This window comes from Heptranchias perlo, chromosome 41, assembly GCF_035084215.1.
Source record: "Heptranchias perlo isolate sHepPer1 chromosome 41, sHepPer1.hap1, whole genome shotgun sequence".
NCBI classification, from domain to species: domain Eukaryota; kingdom Metazoa; phylum Chordata; class Chondrichthyes; order Hexanchiformes; family Hexanchidae; genus Heptranchias; species Heptranchias perlo.
Genome location: NC_090365.1, coordinates 4842682 through 4865875, shown reverse-complemented (window position 1 = coordinate 4865875; position 23194 = coordinate 4842682). Strand labels below are relative to the sequence as shown.

The 23194-nt window shown below is 47.2% G+C and overlaps 2 protein-coding genes across 3 annotated transcripts in view; one reads left to right on the top strand and one right to left on the bottom strand.

Moving 5' to 3' along the window:
* LOC137305981 (homeobox protein goosecoid-like) lies at window positions 1–6145 on the bottom strand. The gene is made up of 3 exons (XM_067974970.1): window positions 5872–6145; window positions 3699–3901; window positions 1–1482 (listed from the first exon to the last, which is right to left on the bottom strand). The coding sequence occupies exons 1-3, from the start codon at window positions 6143–6145 to the stop codon at window positions 1339–1341; spliced, it is 621 nt and encodes a 206-aa protein (XP_067831071.1). The 3' UTR covers window positions 1–1338.
* A 6341-nt stretch (window positions 6146–12486) lies between these two features.
* The window catches only part of LOC137305980 (cytochrome P450 2C21-like), a 34159-nt gene continuing 23451 nt past the window's right edge, over window positions 12487–23194 (top strand). Inside the window, exon 1 of one of the 2 annotated variants that reach the window (XM_067974968.1) lies at window positions 12487–12566. The gene's annotated coding sequence lies outside the window, so the exon portion shown is untranslated. The remainder of the gene's footprint in view (window positions 12567–23194) is intronic. The other variant, XM_067974967.1, reaches the window with a different exon arrangement.

Genomic DNA, 23194 nt, shown 5'->3' with positions numbered 1-23194 from the left:
TCGTTTATTAAAATGCATAAATGCCAAACTGTTTGCAGCTCCGCTTTGCACTGAGATCTGGAGACCAGGTTAGTGGCGCAGCCGTCCCATGGTAGGTTATGGGGTGGTTTCAGCAATCAGCTGTTTTCTCGGGTCTCTGCTCAAACGGTTCAAATGGGGGTTGCAAAAAGCTGGTGTCCACATGAAAAGACCATTCTCAACGATCGAACTGTCTCCATCAAAGAGGCACGCGAAGAAACTCTGACATTCCAATAATACTTCACTGAAAGGACTGCTAGCAGAAAATCTCTCGGGAGCTCAGAGCAACATGGAGGGCCCAGAATATTGGCATTCCCAGAACAAAGACGATAAAAATACAGTATATACATTTATAATAAATTATGTAGTAATGAGTACCAGGGCCAGGATACAAGACGCTGATCAATGTTTGGGTGGTTGAGATGATAATTAGAAAGACCGTGGGCTGTACTCCTGTGGTTTATAGTATTATTTACACTTTAGATTCCAGACGAGTAATCTCCAAAAGTAATAAATATTAAACTTTTACTTTGCAATGGAACAATATTTACTACAAAATTCAGCAGGGTTTAAAATCTGGCCTCGAAGGAAGATGACTAAGGAAGGGATGCTATGGAGGTATGTAAGAGTAAATGGGACGGAAAAGGTAAGACTACTTCAAGTAGAACAACAACAATTTGCATTTATATAGCGCCTTTAACGTAGTAAAACGTCCCAAGGCGCTTCACAGGGGAGTTATGAAACAAAATTTGACACTGAGCCACATCAGGAGATATTAGGACAGGTGACCAAAAGCTTGGTCAAAGAGGTGGGTTTTAATGAGCGTCTTAAAGGAGGAGAGAGAGGCGGAGAGGTTTAGGGAGGGAATTCCAGAGCTTAGGGCCCAGGCAGCTGAAGGCACGGCCGCCAACGGTGGAGCGATTAAAATCAGGGATGCGCAAGGGGCCAGAATTGGAGGAGCGCAGAGATCTCGGGGGGTTGTAGGATAAGTGGGCATGGGTTCAAACTGGCGCAAGGCAACTTTAGGACTGATAGTTGGAAGTTCTTCATACAGTGCCGTCGACATGTGGATCAGACACCTGGGTTGTGTAGTGGAGGCAAAACCCATGGAATTACCATTAAGAAAGAGGTAGATGCTTTAATGGTGTGGCCTCTAGGACTTTTCTCCTGGATGGTGAGATGAGTTTGGACCGAATTACCTACTTTATCCATATATATCTTGTGATTGTACTTTTACATTTTACTTTCCCAATGTTTAATGAGTGCCCCTTTGCCCAGTGTCTCTGGGGGTGTAGTTCAGCGGCCCCTCAGGCTCAGCTGTCATGAATCAATGCCACTGCGCACTGAGTGCCTGGGGCACTGGTCCGCTCCCTCTGTTGTGTTGCACTTGCTCGAACTGTCCGAGCATCCCGTGAGAGACAGCTTCTGTTTCCTCGTCTTTGCCCGTCGGTTTTTGAACCAGACCTGTGTGGAAAGAATGAGCGTTAGAAATACGAACACGGGAACAGGTACAGGACCAGTAAAGGCCATTCAGCCCATTGAGGCTAGCCCCTCAGTTTCTATTCTTCAGCCACCGTCCATCTGCTCATTATTGTACACTCGGTCAGACTGGTTATGACAGTTTGGCCAGTTTGCACACGTGAAGTACTGACATTAAGACTGTGCACCTGGATGTTACTCATTACATTGCCTCATTGTACGTCACCACTGGTAAATGTGCAGCTGCTGTCAAACCCTTTCGTTTATGGACCCAGGAGGTGAGAAATTGGGAAGATGGAGATAAAAATACTTTCCATCTGAGCCAGTATAGAAAATCCAGTACCTTTACCCTAGTGTTCCACAAAGCCGACATCGAGATCGGGCGGCTGGGTGAGGCCCTCGCTGCAGGAACCGCTGAGTGTGCGAGGCCCTCGCTGCAGGAGCCGCTGAGTGTGCGAGGCCCTCGCTGCAGGAGCCGCTGAGTGTGCGAGGCCCTCGCTGCAGGAGCCGCTGAGTGTGCGAGGCCCTCGCTGCAGGAGCCGCTGAGTGTGCGAGGCCCTCGCTGCAGGAGCCGCTGAGTGTGCGCGGCCCTCACTGCAGGAGCCGCTGAGTGTGCGAGGCCCTCGCTACAGGAGTCACTGAGTGTGTGAGACCCTCACTGCGAGAAGCCCTCACAGGGTGAGACTGCTTCCCTGTGAGCCCCTGCTTAACATTACGTGTGCTCGGACCTGGGATCAGGCTCCATACTGCTGATACCCGCTGTCTGAGTTTGCATACAAAGAATGACTGAGTAGGTGAGGTACAGAGGGTTGAAAGTGCCTCTGAAACCAGGCCCCAACACCAGGAGTGAAGGGTAGGGAAGGGAATAAATTCTCACTACTATGAGGTGCCAATTAATTCACTATACAATCCACTGGAAAGCTGATTTACGGGAACAGTAGGGGCAAAGGATGGAGGGCCAGGGGAGGTGAGTAATCTGCTTAATAAATTTGGGCCTAAGGCAATGCTGAAACATCCATTTTTGGATTAGCAGCTTTATTGAGCTGATTGCCTGAGTGGATCTCGCCTGCAATTTCCATAAAACAGATCCAGCTCAGCAGGCCATTTAGCACCTTCTCATTGATTACTGTAAGCCTGTGGTCATATCCCAATTATAGGGAGTAGGAAATTGGATTCATCCCAAAATCCAACCACTATATAGGCACTTTCACACTGATGCCTGTTTAGTTCAGACTGCAGGATGGGAGTGTCCATGGGCTGGCTCTCCGCATTCACACAAGACAGTTGCAGATGACGGAAGCCATTCAGCCCATCTAAATCCACTCATCCAGAATGACCCTGCAATCCACCCCCTCCCCCCAACCATTGCGGCATCCAATTATTTCTTAAATGATTCCAGGATTTTTGCCTCCACTATTCTATTCCATGTGTTGATCACTCAGTGTGAAGAGGAATTTCCTGATACCGGTCTTAAATTTGCCACCTTCTAGTTTGAACTTGTGTCTCCTTGTCCTATTCTTGCAATTTAATTGAAAGTAATATTTTGGATGTACTTTTTCCATTCCCTTAACTATCTTGCATACCCCTAGAAGTTCACCTCTCAGACGCTCTTGCTGCAATATGACTGTCCTCTGGTGTCTCGCCCAAATGACCATTTTTCATGTGTGGGCCCGGGCAGTGGGTGTTGTCAGGCCATTTGGCCATGGGTGGCATCAAACTGATCCCAATCTGGTTCTCTCCCAATATCTACAAATGTACACGTTCCAGCAGAAGTCGCTGGATAGCTGGCTGATGTTTCTTCCCCTCTCTGACTAATGTTACCAGATCGTAATATGGCAAACGGTGGAGTCTATTTAAAAACCGTGGCCCCAATTTACTTTTTATGTACTCATTTCTATCTCTGCAATAGTAACTTTTATGTTATTGAATACTAAAATTCTAGTTTCACACAACAAGCATTGTGAGAATCCTAGGGTTGAGTTCAGTCTTTGATGGTGTCTCATAACAGGTGCTAGCAGCCAGTTTACACCCCCTCAATTTTCATTCCCATTGAAGTCAAAATCAGGCTGAGTTTAAAACGTGCGGCCAATTGGCCATCTCCTGTTTTGCTGCACTGCCAAAGACTGATTTCACTGTTTGAACACTGACCGCCAGTGCTGCTATCTGACAGGCCAGACACACTTTAACTGGAGGCCTTGTACCTTGATTGTCTCCTCGGAGAGTTGAGTCTTCCTGGCCAGTTTCTCCCTGGTGCCGCTGTCTGGGTAGCAGGTTTTGCTAAAGAGGTTTTCCAGGTCCTGAAGCTGCTGCTCTGTGAAGACTGTCCTGTGTCTCCGTCTCCTCTTCTGAGCCTGGGCCAGGAAATGGAGTCCCAGCTGAGGCAGGGCAGTGGGACTTGGGATACCTGAGGCAGGGGCAGTGAACAATTTAAGTTAACATCAACAACTTGCACTTATATAGTGCCTTTAATGTAGTAAAATGTCCCAAGGTGTTTCACAGGAGCGTAATCAGACGAAATTTGACACCGAGCCAGATAGGGAGATATTAGGACAGGTGACCAAAAGCTTGGTCAATGAGGTAGGTTTTTTAAGGAGGAGAGAGAGACGGAGAGGTTTAGGGAGGGAATTCCAGAGCTTTGGGCCTAGGCAGCTGAAGGCACGGCCGCCAGTGGTGGGGCGAAGAAAATCGGGATGCGCAAGAGGCCAGAATTGGAGGAGCGCAGTTTTCGGAGGGTTTTAGGGCTGGAGGAGGTTGCAGAGATAGGGACGAGGCCACGGAGGGATTTGAAAACGAGGATGAGAATTTTAAAATTGAGGTGTTGGTTGCCGGCACTGGGAACCAATGTAGGTCAGCGAACACAGAGGGCGATGGGTGAACAGAACTTGGTGCGAGTTAGGATACGGGCAGCAGAGTTTTGGATGATTTCAGGTTTATGGCGGGTGAAGACGGGAAGCCAGCCAATCGAGTCTAGAGGTTAAAAAAGGCATAGATGAGGGTTTCAGCAACAGATGAACTGAGACAGGGGCTGAAACAGAGGTGTTACAGAGGTGGAAGTAGGCGGTCTTGGTGATGGAGTGGATAAGAGGTCGGAAGCTCAACTCGGGGTCAAATAGGTTGCGAATGGTCTGGTTCAGCCTCAGATAGTGGCCCGGGAGAGGGTTGGAGTGGATGGCTCGGGAATGGAGTTTGTCTGCCTGTTCCGGTGGATGTAAAAGATCCCGTGACACCATTCAAAGAAAAGCAGAGAGTTTTTTCCCTGTGTTCTGGCCAACGTTCCTCACACAACCAACAGCCCCCAAAAAACACAGAATCTGGTCATTCTTTCATTTGCTGTTTGTGGGATCTTGCTGTGCACACGCTGGCTGCCACCTTTGACTACAAAACAAGTGGCCAAACTTTGCAAGAAATTCATTGGCTGCGAAGCACAATTTGGGACATTCTATGATCGTGAAAGGGGCTATATAAATGCAAATTCTGTTTTATGAACGTGGAGAGTCGGCTGGTTTCTTGTAATGCGAACTAAACAAGCAGCTTTGTAAAGTGCATTCGTGTGGGAGGGGGCCCTTTGCTGCAGATTGAACCTGGACTGCTGAAAGCAATGGTAGGAACTGTGACAGTCTGAGTACCACCTGCAGATTTGCCCTTTGAATCAACCTGGTTTAGGCACCCCAAATTCCCCAATGTGGAACTGACCAGCAAAGTTGCAGCTTTGCTCTCCAACCCGACCTCAGTTAGCATGGTCTCAGCCGCTACAATTTTCCTCAGCAACCCTGGGCTGGAGAGGGGAGCTCCTCTCGCTGATTGGCAGCCCCTGATAAAAGTTGCGTGTTTCGACGCGGGGTGAGGGCAGGATTGGGCTCGGCCGCGAAGCCCCCCATGGTCAATAAGCACACTGACACCCACTGTCTCGCATATGAAGAATGGCTACTTGGGTGAGGCCTGTGTAATCTCGGCAAGAGTCAGCAACTTCAGGGGAAAATAGGCACCAAAGATTTAAGCTGGCTGCAAAGTCGGAAGAACAAAATGGGTTGTGCAATCATTATATGATCTTCTAAGGGAAATCCGAACAGGAAAAGCTCCCAAATTCCTATTAAACTACAGTTTGGGTTGGGAAACAGATTGGGGATATTTTAACTTAACCCACCCAGCGGGAAACTGATGAGATGAGATCGGCCGCCTGTTTTACACTCCGCCTGATTTTACGGAATCCCGTCAATTTGTCACCAGGCAGTTTAGGTTAAAATGACCCCCATTGACCCCCCCTTCCTAATAACAATACAGGTTACCACGCATCCACAATCTAATCTAACTGTTTAGCCACAGGATAAAGTTTCTGTGTAACAGCTCCCGTTGTGTTACCTGTGTGTCCCGGACAGTAATGGGGAGGGGGCTGGTGGGCCCAACTGGAACAGTAAGATCGTCTCTCCGCATGTCCATAGTAAAAATCCTGGTATCCCAAGGCTCCACCAATTGGGGCTGATCCGGGAGCTGAGTAGAGTCCGAAATAACCAAAAGCACGGCGGCTGGGCAGAAAACCATTGGCAGAATGGAGCAGGAGCGGGTGGCACGGCCAGAGGAGGCGATTGGCAGGACATCTGGTGTCCTTGCTGGACAGAATGCTTTCTATACTGAAATTACTGGCAGACATGGGAACCTGGTGTGCTGTGTCCTTCCAAATCTCCAGCTTCCAGCAAAATACGAGGATAGTTTAAAGTTACTGTTCCCCTAGGATCCTGGATAGTGAAATGCTCTCTCTGGCTTTATATTCCTTTTAGCTGGGGATTGTGCTTGGGTTATGACCAGTCTCTCCCAGACTATGTCCTACATCACTAATCTGAGGGATGTCCTGTGTATTCATATTTATCAGTCAGATCAGACGCTTCAAACTGTGATGGGCTATTGTTTTTACAATATATGTGTATTTAAGGAGAAAACACCTAATCTAAAAGCAATTAGGGACATCCAATAATGCTCATCATTTCTGCAAAACAAGGAATGGAGTCCAAACCACAAGACTGTGATTTACATTGAAGTTAGCAAATGATCTATTATTCAGAATATGTATATTCACTCACAGATTAGACAGGATACAGGAATAAGCTTTGTGTTTTGCTAGGGTACCTTTCACTTGTAACCTTCAACCTTGGTATACTAAACCCTCTTGTCACTATTTTGTGGACAGGGCACGTGATTTGTGCAGAGTGACATCCCAGAACAAAAGCCGTGAATCTCTACACTCACTGGGGTCGATGTTGACCTTTGGCTGATAGACCGGGGGGGGGGAGTGCGCTGATTTCCCTCCTGTGCCTGCGGCGGAGAACCCCCCCCATCCCCCCACCACTGCGAGTTTGAGGCCCCAGACAAGCTGTAGAGCTCCCTCCAAACAGGCGTCCTGGTGCAGCTTGCTGGATTGAGGCCTCATGATTGGGCCAAGGCAGCCGCCAGCAAGGTCAGTTGTGGGAGAGGGGAGCGGGTGCAGTGATTTTGGAGGGTGGGGTGGGGTGGGTGGGGGGGGGGGGGTCCCAGGGCTGCACTGGCCCAGATTATTTTGTGAGTCACTCCTGCTCCTGTGGTGCCCACAAAAATAATTTGATATTTGCCTTTGTCGGGCCTCTTAGGTTCCATCGCCTGTGGAACTGTTCGGCGTGAGCACAGTGCCAGGCTGCGACCAGTTCTGACCTGGAATGGCAATCGGGGTCCTATTTCCATATTAAAAGGAGCCCATTGCCTGAAATAGGTGGGCATTTTGGGCACCTGGCGGTAGACCCCTTTAAACATTAACGGGGTGGGGGGGAAGACCACCTACCCCATTTTGAGGTTGTTACCACCCCATTAATGCCAGGCGAAGACAGTGAGAATTGACTCCACCCCAGTGTGTGTAGCCTGCTTTGTGGCTTGACTTTGCAAAGTCCCAGAAATAACACTTGTCTTGTTTACGGCTACACAGTACGACAGGGGTCATCATTTCTCTCACCTTTATTCCCACCTTTCTCCCAAGTTCCCAGTGCACCATCCTCTTTGCTCTCCCCCTCCCTGCATCTTCGTAACGGCTCCCACTCATTCATTATACTGACTAGTACTTCTTTTGGTGAGATTCTGGGAGGCCCAGGGTCAATGGTTTCTGTCACTGGGAGGAGGGAGCCAGTTCTACAACAACTTGCATTTATACAGTCTGACACTCGCAGTGCAGCACTGAGGGAGTGCTGCACTGTCGGAGGGACAGTACTGAGGGAGTGCTGCACTGTCGGAGGGACAGTACTGAGGGAGTGCTGCACTGTCGGAGGGGACAGTACTGAGGGAGTGCTGCACTGTCGGAGGGGACAGTACTGAGGGAGTGCTGCACTGTTAGAGGTGCCATCTTTCAGATAAGACATTTAACCAAGGCCTTGTCTGCCCTCTCAGGTGGATGTAAAAGTTCCCACGGCACTATTTTGAAGAACAGCAGGGGAGTTCTCCCTGCTGCCCTGGCCAATATTTATCCCTCAACTGACATCACTAAAAACAGGTTATCTGGTCATTTATCACATTGCTGTTTGTGGGATCTTGCTGTGCCCAAATTGGCTGCTGCGTTTCTTACATTACAACAGTGACTACACGTCAAAAAGTACTTCATTGGCTGTGAAGCACTTTGGGACGTCCTGAGGTTGTGAAAGGCACTATATAAAAATGCAGATTTATTTCAGATTTCCAGCATCTGCAGTATTTTGCTTTTGATATATAAATGCAAATCTGTCTTCTTTTTCTTACTATACAGCGCCATTAACATAGTAAAATGTCCCAAGGTGCTTTACAGGAGCTTTATCAAACAAAAATAAGGAGGTGTTAGGACAGAAGACTAAAAGCTTGTTCAAAGAGGTAAGTTTTCAGGAGCATCTTAAAGGAGGAGAGAGAGGTGGAGAGGCGGAGAGGTTTAGGGAGGGAATTCTAGAGTTTAGGGCCTAGGCAGCTGAAGGCACGGCCACCAATGGTGGGGCGAAGGTATTCGTTGCTGCCTTAGGAATATCAGTCTCCTGAAATCCGACCTAAACAAGTGATTGTATGGAAGTAGCTTGAACGTGCAGTTTAGTCCAATATACACAAAAAAAGGTTTATTTGGAGTTTAGGAGAAATTCAGAATATTAATGACCATCCACTGTGGTACTGGACTCTCAAATAGGGCAGGTGGGTTTAAAATGTCCACATCATGGACATCTATCAAAGACATTTTTATAAACATCTATAACTGTGGCTGATATTACTTCCCAGTCATTTACTGTTTATTAGCAGTTGAATAAACTTGCAGTTATTACACTCACGTGACTCAGTGGGTACATGCACTGCCCAGTGCTGTACTGAGCCAGAAACCAGTGGGTGCCAGGTTGCACCCTCAGTCAACAGGCTGTTTTATATTAGTGGCTCCTGGTGTTTATGATATTACATCCAGTTCCTGTAGACCCCTAGAGGTCTCCCTGAACCATTTTTAGCAGCGTCTACTAGTTTGTCACCAGTGTACGGGAGTAGGATTTAACAGAAACGCCAGATGCCAGTTCATGGACACAGGAGACTCTCGCAATCTGTCTTAAAAAGAGGATCCCTATAAAAGGCCCTTAGGTTGGTTGATCTTAGCTGGGGAGAAGGGGTTGGGGGGTTGCCGGGACCCCACTGCTGCCCCTGGCTGAGGACAGCTAACTCGCCACAGGCTAGTAATTGAACCCAGGACCAGGCATTGACTTCACACACTGGGCCATCGAGGGAGCAAAAATGGATTGATTGGGTGATGCTGAGTTTGGATTTCAGAAGCTGGTGTATTGTCAGAGGAAGGGAAGACTGAGGGAAGTAAGGAATACCACTGAATGAGTCAGAGTAGGAGACAGTGTAACGGGCCTTGATTTGAACTTGATGCAGGGAGAAGGAGCAGGGGGTGGGGTGGTGTATTTGGAGATTGGGTGAAAAGAGAGTTCGGATGTGTAATGACCACAATAGTAGTGAACCCATAGTTGTGAAGTTGTGGAGTTTGGGCTACACACACAGGTGAGCGAGTGTCCAAACTGAAGGGGCTTATTATGAGATGTCCCACCACACCAATCACTTGCCCTATCTGTAAAAATAATGGCTTCTAACAAGCATTAAAATCTCTTGTCTGACACAAAATGCTAACAGGATGTGAAACTTGTGAAAGTTTACAAAAGGGATTCATTTGGGAGTCTGACGAGATGAGAAAAGGAAACGTAAATAAAAGGTGTCAGATTGAGCTATTAGCAGTGGGCTGGCTACCATGTGCCAGTACACCTGGGAGCTGGTTGTAGTTTACACGAAACCCATGCGAGCTGCCCTCGGCTCAGGCCACCGGGGAGCGGTGGAGAAGGTGGCCCCCAGCTGCTGGCCACAGCGAATGTGGTGGCAGCTGAAACACCACACTTCACTCCATGGAAAAGTTTTGCACTTTAACATTAGCGTTTGTTCGAGTCGGATGACGAGACAGAGCAGTCTGTGCTTCCTGTGTTTACAGCTCAGATCCATGGACACACTTTCATGGGTTGCAAGTAAACAGATGCAATGAAATGTTACAAAAATGCAATAATGGAAACTAACTAAAATGTGTTGTAAGTCTTTAACACCAAAGAAATACTCGCTTTCATGTCCTCAGGCTGTCCCAAAACGCTTTACAGCCAATGAAGTACTTTTTGAAGTGTAGTCACTGTGGTAATGTAGGGAAACATGGCAGCCAATTTGTGCACAGTAAGGTCCCACAAACAGCGATGAGACAATGACCAGATATTCTGTTTTAGTGATGTTGGTTGAGGGATAAATATTGAGCAGGACGCTGGAGAGAACCCCCCCTGCTCTTCTTCTAAATAGTGGCCGTGGAATCTTTTACGTCTACCTGAGAGGGCAGACGGGGCCTCAGTTTAATGTCTCATCCAAAAGACGGCACCTCCGACAGTGCAGCACTCCTTCTGCCTCAGAAACGAGAGGGCTATCAACTGAAAAAAAAAGTGTGTTGGACGTCTTTATTTTTTTTTGATATTCATTCTGGGGATGGCAAGGCTGGCATTTATTGCCCATCCCCTCGTTGCCTTGAGAACTACTGGTAGCAGCTTGATACAACTGAGTGGTTTGCTAGGTCACTTCAGAGGACAGTTAAGAGTCAACCATGTTGGTGTGGGACTGGAGTCATGTGCAGGCCCAGGACCGGGTAAGGACAGCAGGTTTCCTTTCCTAAAGGACATTACTAGTTCAGTAACATAACCACCGCACTACTGTGCCTGATTCGGGTAGCGTTGTTAATCTTTAAACATCACTACAGCAGAATATACAAGATGAAAAGTGTGTATTTCAGTGGCTGAGAGCAGAGCAGATAATGAGTTTAAAAACCCATCTGGTGAAATGATTGAAGTCTAAAGTTGTTCAAAGTGAGATTAACGTCTCATTTAAAAGCACTAACACAAAGGAACCAGTACTTGAACACCACAGACAATGGGATGTGTAGTTAATGGTATGAATAAGGGCAGATCAGCAGGAAACAAGTGTCTGAATCACTGATAACTATGTGAAGTATTGAGGGCTAACTTTATTAAAAGGATTTGGTTACGTATCTTAATCCAAGTATTTCTTTTAACTGCACTCGCATAATCTGTGGTTCAGAATATACATAAGAGGATAACACTGCCTCTAAACTAATTATCCAATCAAGTAATCCAGTCAAGGGAGTTTAGGTGCCTTGAGGTGCTTTATTTTGCTGGTAATCAAAATCTGCTTTTGGTTGAGCTGCGCTAACCGTGTGCCATGTCATCTCACCTGGTATTGCTCTCTGTAGCCCCATAGACCACTGATGGAGAATGCGGAGCCCCATCTTTCAGTGCATGCCCGGAGCGTGTTACAACCACCACAGGCATTTGTGTAGCCCCTTTCATATAGCAAGTATCCTGAAGCACTTCACAGAGGGGAAACAGACCGAGTGGGAATGGAATAGCGAGGCAAGAAGGCCGAAACTATGGTCAAAGAGCTGGGTATTGAGTCAGCTGTTAAAGGAGAGGAGGGGTGCAGCCGGGTGGACGGGTTTCGGGAGGGAGTTCTGAGAGTTGGGCTGAGATGGTTGAAGGCTCTCTACCCCTCCACTGCCTCTCTAACACCCCAGCCATGGATGGGCTGCAATTTCCTCCGGTTAAACGTTGGGGAGACGTGACTATTTCATTGCTCTCCTAGGCGGCCTCCCATTCTCCACGCGCTGTAAAGTTCAGCTCATTTCTGGCACTGGGAAACTTAGGCCCTTGCCAGCTCATATGGGAAAATATTATTCCAGCACAGGCCTGGTGGGCCGAATGGCCTCCTTTTGTGCTGTAAGATTCTATGAAACTCACTGGTGCATGTTTGATCTCTTGTTTACGCTCAGCTATGATTGTGCTCAGTGCTTTCATAGTAGGGAGGAGAAAGTAAATCAACTGTTCCTAGTAGTAATCCAGGGACACACCCCAACCCCCCCCAACTTGAAAGTGAGCATGTTAGGATGTCAGCTGAGGACAGGGTGGCTTGCGATCCTTCCACCCTGCCAACGCTCACTATTCAGGCTCACTCATCAAGAATGGCCATTTGGATGTGATACCAGAAGCTAACAGCAGCCCCCCCCCCCCACTTTGTGGAACTGTACCCCAACAAGAGTCATCAGGAGAGGAGGGGAGAAAATGGGAGATGGGAAAACTTATAAGCAATTTATCAGTGGCTTAGTGGGATAGTGCTCAACCCACTGTGCTAAAGAGTTGATTTCTGATTTGGAACATCTGGATTGCATTGGGATCCAAAAAGTTCTGAACACACGTCCCCAGTGAGACAGCAAGTCAGTGAAACCAGTGTTTAATCTAATTGGCAGATTTTGCCCGTGGCAGATGTGAGTCAGTAGCCTCTGGCTTTGTGTTCTCACCAGAGCTGAGAAATTCGAGGAAGTCATTTCTAAATTTGACACCGAACTCTTACAAAACAAGTCTTGACACAGAACTGGTCAGTAGAAGCTTCATCTGCGTTCAAGTGGCCTGGGATAACAATTCATCTTCTGTATGTAGATTCAGCAAGAAAACAGACTTTAATTGCATCAGGTATGTAAGATTTACTTGCAGAGTTTGGGAAGGAAAAGGGCGTGAATTTGTATTACAGTGACCTACTTTTCCTGTTTTTAAGTCCTTTCAAAGGAGTTTTTTTTCCATTTTCCCCTCCTTTTCTGCGTGCACTGATTCATGTTTCAGTGTGATTGCACAAGACCTGGCAGCAATTTGATTCATTACAAAACAGCTTTTATCCACGTGGGAAGCAACGTAGTGAATGTTGCCAGGCTACTTCACCATTCAAGGCATAGCAGCCGAGACCAATGCTGGTCTGTAGGGGTAACGGGACATTGATCAGGAGCAGGAACCCTGGCTGCTGTTGCCCTTCCCAATCCCTGAGATACTGAGGCTAATTGAAGCAGATACACCGCCAGCTCAAATAACTCAGACCAGAGAATTCAAACCCGATTATCTCTTTAAAGATGTTTTTTAAAAATCTTTGTCCTTCTGGTTTCTCCCACACCATGTGGTATCCTCTGATGATGGGCCTGCTCATAGACCTCTGCAACACCATTGTTCAGACAGCCGCTGGGAAGTGCAGAGAGTGGCTGAATGATAACTATAGAATCGTAGAATGATACAGCAGCCATTCGGCTCATAGTGCCTATGCCAACTCTTTGAAAGAGCTATCCAATTAGTCCCACTCCCTTATTCTTTCCCCATAGCCCTGGAATTTTTTCTTTTTCAAGTATTCATCCAATTCCCTTTTGAAAGTTACTTCTGAATCTGCTTCCATCACCCTTTCAGGCAGTGCATTCCAGATCATAACAACTCGCTGGGTAAAAAAAAAAATTCCTCATCTTCCCCCGGTTCTTTTGCCAATTACCTTAAATCCATGTCTTCTGGTTAGCGACCCTCCTGCCAATGGACACAGTTTCTCCCCATCTACTCTATTGAACCGCCTCATCATTTTGAACACCTCTATTAAATCTCCTCTTAACTTTCTCTGCTCTTTCTGAGTTTTTCTGTTTCTATGGGGCAGTGTCTCGCCTTTGTTCATCATCTTCCCATGATGGCACAGTTGGAACGTAGGAACAGGAATAGGCCCTCGTGCCTGTTCCACCATTCAATAAGATCATGGCTGATTTTATGTTCTTATGTGCCTTCAGCTGTCCAGACCTCAAGCTTTGGAATTCCCTCCCTAAACCTCTCCATCTCTCCACTTTTAAGCCCCTCCTTAAAACGTACCTCATTGACGGAGCTTTTGGTCATCTGTCCTAATACCTCCTTATGTGGTTCGGTGTCAAATTTCATCTGATAACATTCCTGTAAAACGCCTTGTGACATTTTACTATGTTAAAGGTGCTATATAAATGCAAGTTGTTGAGATTACATGGCATGTTCACCATGTCTCCTGTCTTCTCTGTAAATGCCACAATATCAGATTCCACAAGGAGTTAAAATATTCTCTTCAGAAAAAAATCCATATGTAGTCCAATAATTTGCAATATTTTTCTGGTGAAATAGTTTTCTGTAGACTTCCTGATGTCTCATGGGTGATGTAATTCCTGTGTCATCCTCACAGAATTCAATTTCGCAAGCAAACTGATCGGAACTTGAGAGAAATCTCCAGTATTTAGCCTAGCCCAAAGGCCCCTGCAGACTGATCTGTCAGTAAACCAAAATCAAGGACACTTGCATCAAATGTTTCTATATTGCACATTGAATACCTTGATGAGCAGGTGTTCCCACTTCATCCAGGTCTCAAATATAATTTGGATAGCACCTGGAACAAAGCCTCGGTGGTAATTTCCACTTGTGCGATAGTGTAAAACAGGCGGTGGGAAATCGACAGCCCGTTTTACATTTCTCCCGAATTTTTCCATCAGTGGAAATAAAAATCGGGAAAGATGTGAAATGGGCTGTCGATTTGCTATCACCCATTTTACACTATCGCACAAAGTCAAAATGACTCCCTCTGTATCTTAATTGATTTATTAATATGCAGATAAAACAGGTTATCTGGTCATTATCTCATTGCTACTTGTGGGACCTTGCTGTGTGCAAATTGGCTGCAGATCAGGCAAGTTTCAGGTTCAATTCCTGCTCTGTGTTGAGTTAGCTGTTCTCAGCTTGGGCAGGAATTGGAGTGCTACAGTTGGCCTCAGTGCCCTTGGAGTAGGGAGAGAATGAATGTAGATGTGTGGATGTGAGGCAGGGACAGGTTCAAGTTTGAATATGATGCCATCTAAGGTTGAATAGCCTGCTGGCACTCACTATGCTCACAAATGAGAAAGCCCCATTTGGGTGAAGTAGCGGAGGGCTGCTTGTGCCTGTGAAACTGTCCTCCAGTGTATTTGGAGAGGAGGGAAGAAAATTTGACAAAAAGAAGTAAATTCAGAGCCCAGTTGGTGGAAGACACCACAAGTAATCATAGAGTCATAGAGTTATACAGCACGGATAGAGGCCCTTCGGCCCATCGTGTCCGCGCCGGCCATCAAGCCCTGTCTAATCTAATCCCATATTCCAGCATTTGGTCCGTAGCCTTGTATGCTATGGCATTTCAAGTGCTCATCCAAATGCTTCTTGAATGTTGTGAGGGTTCCTGCCTCCACAACCCTCTCAGGCAGTGAGTTCCAGACTCCAACCACCCTCTGGGTGAAAAAGTTCTTTCTCAAATCCCCTCTAAACCTCCCGCCTTTTACCTTGAATCTAGGTCCCCTTGTTATAGAACCCTCAACGAAGGGAAAAAGCTCCTTAGTATCCATCCTATCTGTGCCCCTCATAATTTTGTACACCTCAATCATGTCCCCCCTCAGCCTCCTCTGCTCCAAGGAAAACAAACCCAATCTTCCCAGTCTCTCTTCATAGCTGAAGCGCTCCAGCCCTGGTAACATCCTGGTGAATCTCCTCTGCACCCTCTCCAAAGTGATCACATCCTTCCTGTAGTGCGGCGACCAGAACTGCACACAGTATTCCAGCTGTGGCCTAACCAGTGTTTTATACAGCTCCATCATAACCTCCTTGCTCTTATATTCTATGCATCGGCTAATAAAGGCAAGTATCCCATATGCCTTCTTTACCACCTTATCTACCTGTTCCGCCGCCTTCAGGGATCTGTGAACTTGCACACCAAGATCCCTCTGACCCTCTGTCTTGCCTAGGGTCTTCCCATTCATTGTGTATTCCCTTGCCTTGTTAGTCCCTCCAAAGTGCATCACCTCGCACTTTTCCGGGTTAAATTCCATTTGCCACTGTTCCGCCCATCTGACCAACCCATCTATATCGTCCTGCAGACTGAGGCTATCCTCCTCGCTATTTACCACCCTACCCATCAGAATATGATGTTATATAAATATTATGAAATACAACTGTGAAAGTTCTTTACCTATTACACAAGTAATCTTGACTCAGTGGCAGCTCTCTTGTCTCTGAATCCGAAGGTGTGGGTTCAAGCCTCACTCCAGAGAATGAGCACATAATCTAGGCTGACATGTCAATGCAGTATTGAGGGAGCGCTGCACTGTCGGAGGTGCAGTCTTTCAAATGAGACATAAGGTAGAGTAAAAGATTCCATAGCACTATTCGAAGAAGAGCAGGGGACTTCTCCCAGTGTCCTGACCAAGATTTATCCCTTGGTCAAAACATATCTCTCTCAAGGAGCACTGCAAAAAAACAAAAGCACTTTGGGCCATCCTGAGGACATGAAAGGTGCTATGTAAATGCTAATTCTTTTTTAGAAATGGATGGAAACTGGCTAGGAGCTTACAGACTCCGCAGGCTGCAGTCTTTTCTCCAGATACAGGTTTAAATACATGTTAATCATTAGCTGTATTGCTCAATGAGTCTTTGAATATCACAGTACACAGTCCACCTTCTCTCATGTAGGTGATGTGATAAGTACAGGAATTTTGTCCTGTTAGCTTTGTATGTTTACTTAAATACCATGGTCACGGTTCATTCATTGACAGATTTTGAACTGAATCCCACTGCTGTGCAGACACTGGATTATATTGCGCATCCCCAGTTTCCTTCGCCCCACCATTGGCGGCCGTGCCTTCAGTTGCCTAGGCCCTAAGCTCTGGAATTCCGTCCCTAAACCTCTCCACCTCTCTCTCCTCCTTCAAGACACTCCTTAAAATCTACCTTTTCGACCAAGCTTTTGGTCATCTGTCTCCTTCTTTAACTCAGTGTCGGTTTTTGTCTGATTTACGCTCCTGTGAAGTGCCTTGAGACATTTTACTACGTTAAAGGCACTGTATAAATGCAAGTTGTTGTTGTTATTGCGACCTCACTCTTCGGTTATGTGCCTATTAAACATGCAGATTTTTCAAAGCTATCCTCATCTATTTTTGCAAGCATTCATTGTGTAGTTGTGACATCTTCAAAAGGATGTTTTGAAAATAAGATATTTTGCTCCCCTGCCTGATGTCCCACTCCCCTGTACAGACTAGGAAGGTTCACTTTCAACTCTCAGTATTAGCTAAATTAGACAATCTCAGTCAGGGCAGCAGTTGTTCTTGAAATGGCCTCAGCTGAATTCCAGAGATGAGGTGAGAGTGACTGCCCTTGACATCAAGGCAGCATTTGACCGAGTGTGGCACCAAGGAGCCCTAGTTAAATTGAAGTCAATAGGAATCAGGGGGAAAACTCTCCAGTGACTGGAGTCATACCTAGCACAAAGGAAGATGGTAGTGGTTGTTGGAGGCCAATTATCTCAGCCCCAGGACATTGCTGCAGGAGTTCCTCAGGGCAGTGTCCTGGGCCCAACCATCTTCAGCTGCTTCATCAATGATCTTCCCTCCATCATAAGGTCAGAAATGGGGATGTTCGCTGATGATTGCACAGTGTTCAGTTCCATTCGCAACCCCTCAGATAATGAAGCAGTCCGAGCCCGCATGCAGCAAGACCTGGACAACATCAAGCCTTGGGCTGATAAGTGGCAAGTAACATTCGCACCAGACAAGTGCCAGGCAATGACCATCTCCAACAAGAGAGTGTCTAACCATCTCCCCTTGACATTCAACGGCATTACCATCATTACCATCGCCGAATCCCCCACCATCAACATCCTGGGGGTCACCATTGACCAGAAACTTAACTGGACCAGCCAGTGTGTACCATCCACAGGATGCACTGCAGCAACTCGCTAAGGCTTCTTCGACAGCACTTCCCACACCCGCGACCTCTACCACCTAGAAGGACAAGAGCAGCAGGCACATGGGAACAAACATAAATACTGTGGCTACAAGAGCAGGTCAGAGGCTGGGTATTCTGCGGCGAGTGACTCACCTCCTGACTCCCCAAAGCCTTTCCACCATCTACAAGGCACAAGTCAGAAGTGTGATGGAATACTCTCCACTTGCCTGGATGAGTGCAGCTCCAACAACACTCAAGAAGCTCGACACCATCCAGGACAAAGCAGCCCGCTTGATTGGCACCCCATCCACCACCCTAAACTTTCACTCTCTTCACCATCGGCGCACCATGGCTGCAGTGTGTACCATCCACAGGATGCAGTACAGCAACTCGCCAAGGCTTCTTCGACAGCACCTCCCAAACCCGCGACCTCTACCACCTAGAAGGTCAAGAGCAGCAGGCACATGGGAACAACACCACCTGCACGTTCCCCTCCAAGTCACACACCATCCCGACTTGGAAATATATCGCCGTTCCTTCATCGTCGCTGGTTCAAAATCCTGGAACTCCTTTCCTAACAGCACTGTGGGAGCACCTTCACCACACGGACTGCAGCGGTTCAAGAAGGCGGCTCACCACCATCTTCTCAAGGGCAATTAGGGATGGGCAATAAATGCCGGCCTCGCCAGCGACACCCACATCCCATGAACGAATAAAATAAAAAGCCCCCCTGGTGTGGAGTGGGTTAAAATCAGTCAGAGTTCTCACTTCTGATCAGAGTCCAGCAACCCCTGGCTCAGCCATGATCTACCCCTTGGGCCGAATAAGTGCCAACATTTAAAGTCTAGGATCAGATGTGGAGAATGGCCATTTGGCTGCATGGACCTTTTCTCCAGCAATAGACATTCAGAAGTGGAGACGAAAAAGGGGCGATTTTTAAAAGAAGAAAATAAAGTGAATAGCCCAGGGGAGCACAGTCTGCACAGCAGGCGTGGGTGCCCTTCTATGTATATATATTTTTTGCCTCTCCCGGTAGGTTACGTGGCTGTGGGGGCGGGAGGGGAGAGAAGAGAGAGGACGGAGGAAGTATTCAGTCATGATGCTCCGCCCATCGTGGTGTGGGGCAGGCTTGATGGACCCGCTGGTCTTTTCCTGCCTGTCAATTTCGTATGTTCATATGTAACCCTGCTCTAAGATGGATTCCACGTGCTTTCTTAATTCATAATATCCGCTCAAAGACAAGTTCTCTTCCTTACAGCCACAATCTTTTGACCTGGGTGTGAGTTTGATTGTACATTTTAGATTACAATAGGGTTGCCAACTCCGGTTGGGCGTATTCCTGGAAATTTCATCATATGACCTCCTGCCTCGAACTACCCACCCCCACACACCTGCCATTGGTCCATCCTCCAGGTGCACTGCCTTCCCACCTCAATTGGAAAGGAAACTTTGGGGTAAATTTCAACATCCCGGTGGGACCTCAGCAGGCGTGGGAAACCGTAAAAAATTTTTGTGCCTTTTCTCGAGCGATCGCGACTTAATTGAAGGCCCTTAATATGGCTTCCAGATTTTGCGTCTGCAAGCTGCGCAGCTGGCGCACTGGACACCTGAATGATGTGCTGGTACCCGGAGTATTTAAAGAGCCATTGCAAGCATAGGTTTTGAGGGAGAAAGGAGTAATTTAAGGAGGTGGAGCAGAGGAGGAGGCCAGAAACCAGGTTCAGTGACTCTTTGCTGGAGTTGCTGATAGCTAGTGTGAGGAGCAGGTGGCAAATATTGTACCCGGTAGACAGTAGGCAGTGCCCTGCCTCTGCCATCAAGGAGGTCTGGCTCAAGGTGGCAGAGGAAGTGACCAGCAGGACCACCGTCGCCCGGACTTGGATACAGTGCAGGAAGCGCTTCAATGACCTAACCAGGTCAGGAAAAATGAATAGTTAGTGATTCATCTGCATTCTGTGGGCATCCCACCTCACATCACATCACTCCTCACACCCACTTAAGGCTCAGTGTCAAGTTACCTTCACTTTCTGTGCACTTTTTCACCTCCCCATTTGTGCACCCATCTGTCCCACTTGCCCCAATCCTGACGTAATGTGATCAATCTGTCTGATAGTCACCCTCTGATGCATCTCTTTCATTGTCAGCCTGACCCAGGGCAATGCATCCATCGGGTGACCCTGTCATCCTCATTTACTCACACGTCTGTACTTTCTCCTTGTAGGAGAAGTGAGCGCAAAATGCAAGGGAGAGGAGTCGGATTGGAGAGGGGCCACCACAAATTGTGGCCCCCACATAGGCGTAGGAAGAGGCGCTGGACATCAGCTGATCGGTGGAATGCCTGGCCATCGGGGATGCTGAGACTGGCACCCCACAAACCTCTGGTGACAGAACTTTAACATCCCTCACACACAACCTGAATTGATGTTATCAAAGATTGACCTGTTGCACATCTCAGTATGCTCATTGCATCATTACTTCTGCGACGAATCTTAATATTGCTGTATGTTCTCTTCCAGGAGCTTCGAGGAGTTGGACGAGGGCGATTCCTCGGAGGAGCTCCCTTCCCCTGAGGGCGCAGCATCACATTATAGTGAGCCATGCACCAGCGCAGATACGCACTCCTTGGTGGGTCCTATTAGAGAGGTAGTTGGGTTGTCACCTGGTGAGTCACCACACACAAGTGAGCATGAGCAGACAATGGTGGCGGGGGCAGCTGTGGAGAGTCCGCATCAGTGGGCGCACTCCTCTCCAAGCTCTGCTCAGCTGGACACAGATGCTGAACCCCAGGGGTCATCCTTGAAAAGGAGAATGATCGAGGTACAGTAGCACCTTTGCAACGTACTGGATGACTTGCCACGCTCAGTCTCCACATTAGCGCAGAGGATGGAGGAGTCCACCTCCAGCATAAGTGGACTAGTGGCGCAGGTATATGCTGGAATGTCTGCGATGGAGGGAATAGCAGCCTCCATTGTGCTTTATGCACGGCTCACAGATGAGTCTATTCAGGCCCTGGTAACGGTCGTTCTGAAACAGGTAGACAGAAACATTAGCACTGGCCTTAAAAGGCATCACACATGTCCTCCAAGCTGTTGTCCAGCAGAGCGGTAGGAGTGATGTGGCCCTGGCCCAGGAGAGGGATGATGGTGAAAGGAGACATGGATGTGTGGATCTCACTCAAAGCACTCCCACATCTCACCCCGCCCCGTTGCCCCCGCCTCAACAGATACCCGCAATGCTGCCTCCCCTCCAGATGGCCGAGTCTGCCCTTGCACCAAACATTTTATTTGTTCTATTTAGTTTTTTCCCAATTTTCCTGAAATTTCTGCCTCAAGATCACAAGATAATTCTGGATGAAGAAGGCTATTTGGCCCATCTCAATACTTCCATACTTTCAGGGTTTTTGCCTCCACAACTCTATCCGGGAGTCTGTTCCACATGTTGATAACTCATTTACTAGTTTGAACCTGTGTTCCCACTTTCACAATTTAATTTAAAGTGATATTCTGAATTTACCTTTTCCATATGCTTAAATATCTCGTAGAACTTCAGCTGTTGAAAGCACTTGTTGCAATATGACTTTCCCCAAGAGAATTTCCATATGAGGGTCCAGGCAGTCAAGGTCAAAAGGCTATATGACCATGGATGGCCCACTCCTGTCCAATCCCAACATTTCCAGCAGAATTCACTGTTTAAACATCTGACTTTATTCCTCCCTTACTAATGCTTCCACATCGTAATTTGGCAAAAGATCAACTGTTGTCCTGGCCCTGAAAATCCACTGACTACACAGAGCAGTTCCACAGGGATTGCGGCCACCAGGAACCTCCACCGTAGAATCATAGAATTATAGAATGGTTACAGCACAGAAGGAGGCCATTCGGCCCATTGAGCCCTTGCTGGCTCTTTGTAAGAGCAATCCAGTTAGTCCAATTCCCCCGCTCTTTCCCCGTAGTCCCGCAAATTTTTTCCCTTCAAATATTTATCCAATTCCTTTTTGAAAGCCATGATTGAATCTGCTTCCACCACCCTTTCAGGCAGCGCATTCCAGATCATAACTATTTGCTGCGTAAAAATGTTTTCCCTCATGTCGCCTTCAGTTCTTTTGCCAATCACCTTAAATCTGTGTCCTCTGGTTGTTGATCCTTCCGCCATGGGAACAGTTTCTCTTTATTTACTTTATCTAAACCCTACATGATTTTGAACACTTCTATCAATTCTCCTCTTAAACTTCTCTGCTCTAAGGAGAACAACCCCAGCTTCTCCAGTCTATCTACGTAGCTGAAGTCCCTCATCCCTGGAACCATTCTAGTAAATCTTTTTTGCACTCTCTCTAAGGCCTTCACATCCTTCCTAAAGTGTGGTGCCCAGAATTGGACACAATACTCCAGTTGTGGCCGAACCTGTGTTTTATAAAGGTTCAACATAACTTCCCTACCTTTGTACTCTATGCCTCTATTTATAAAGCCCAGGATTTTGTATGCTTTTTTAAACCACTTTCTCAATTTGTCTGCCACCTTCAAAGATTTGTGCACATAAACCCCCAGGTGGCTCTGACCCTGTTCTATAGGGTACGGTAGCATAGTGGTTATGTTACTGGACTAGTAATCCAGAGACCTGGACTAATAATCCAAAGTCATAAGTTCAAATCCTGCCATGGCAGCTGGGGAATTTAAATTCAATTAATTAATTAAATTCAATTAATTAAATAAAAAATCTGGAATTAAAATACTAGTATCAGTAATGGTGGCCATAAAACTACCGGATTGTCGTAAAAACCCATCTGGTTCACTAATGTCCTTTAGGGAAAGAAACCTGCCGTCCTTACCCGGTCTGCCCGAAATGTGACTCCAGACCCACAGCAATGTGGTTGATTCTTAATTGCCTTCTGAAATGGCCTAGCAAGCCACTCTGTTGTAAAATCTCGCTACGAAAAGTCATAATAAGAATAAAACCAGATGGACCATTAGGCACTGGACACGACAACGGCAAACCAAGCCCAGTTGACCCTGCAAAGTCCTCCTCATGAACATCTGGGGACTTGTGCCAAAATTGGGAGAGCTGTCTCACAGACTAGTCAAGCAACAGCCTGACATAGCCATACTCACAGAATCATACCTTTCAGCCAATGTCCCAGAACTCTTCCATCACCATCCCTGGGTATGTCCTGTCCCACCGGCAGGACAGATGGTACAGTGATATACAATCAGGAGGGAGTGGCCCTGGGAGTCCTCAACATTGACTCTGGACCTCATGGCATCAGGTCAAACTATGGGCAAGGAAACCTCCTGCTGATTACCACCTTACCGTCCTCCCTCAGCTGATAAATTAGTCCTCCTCCATGTTGAGCAACATTTGGATGGAAGCACTGAGGGTAGCAAGGGCACATAAATGTACTCTGGGTGGGGGACTTCAATGTCCATCACCAAGGGTGGCTCGGTAGCACCACAGCTGGCCGAGTCCTGAAGGACATAGCTGCCAGAATGGGCCTGCGGCAGGTGGTCAGCGAACCAACATGGGGGAAAAACTTACTTGACCTCGTCCTC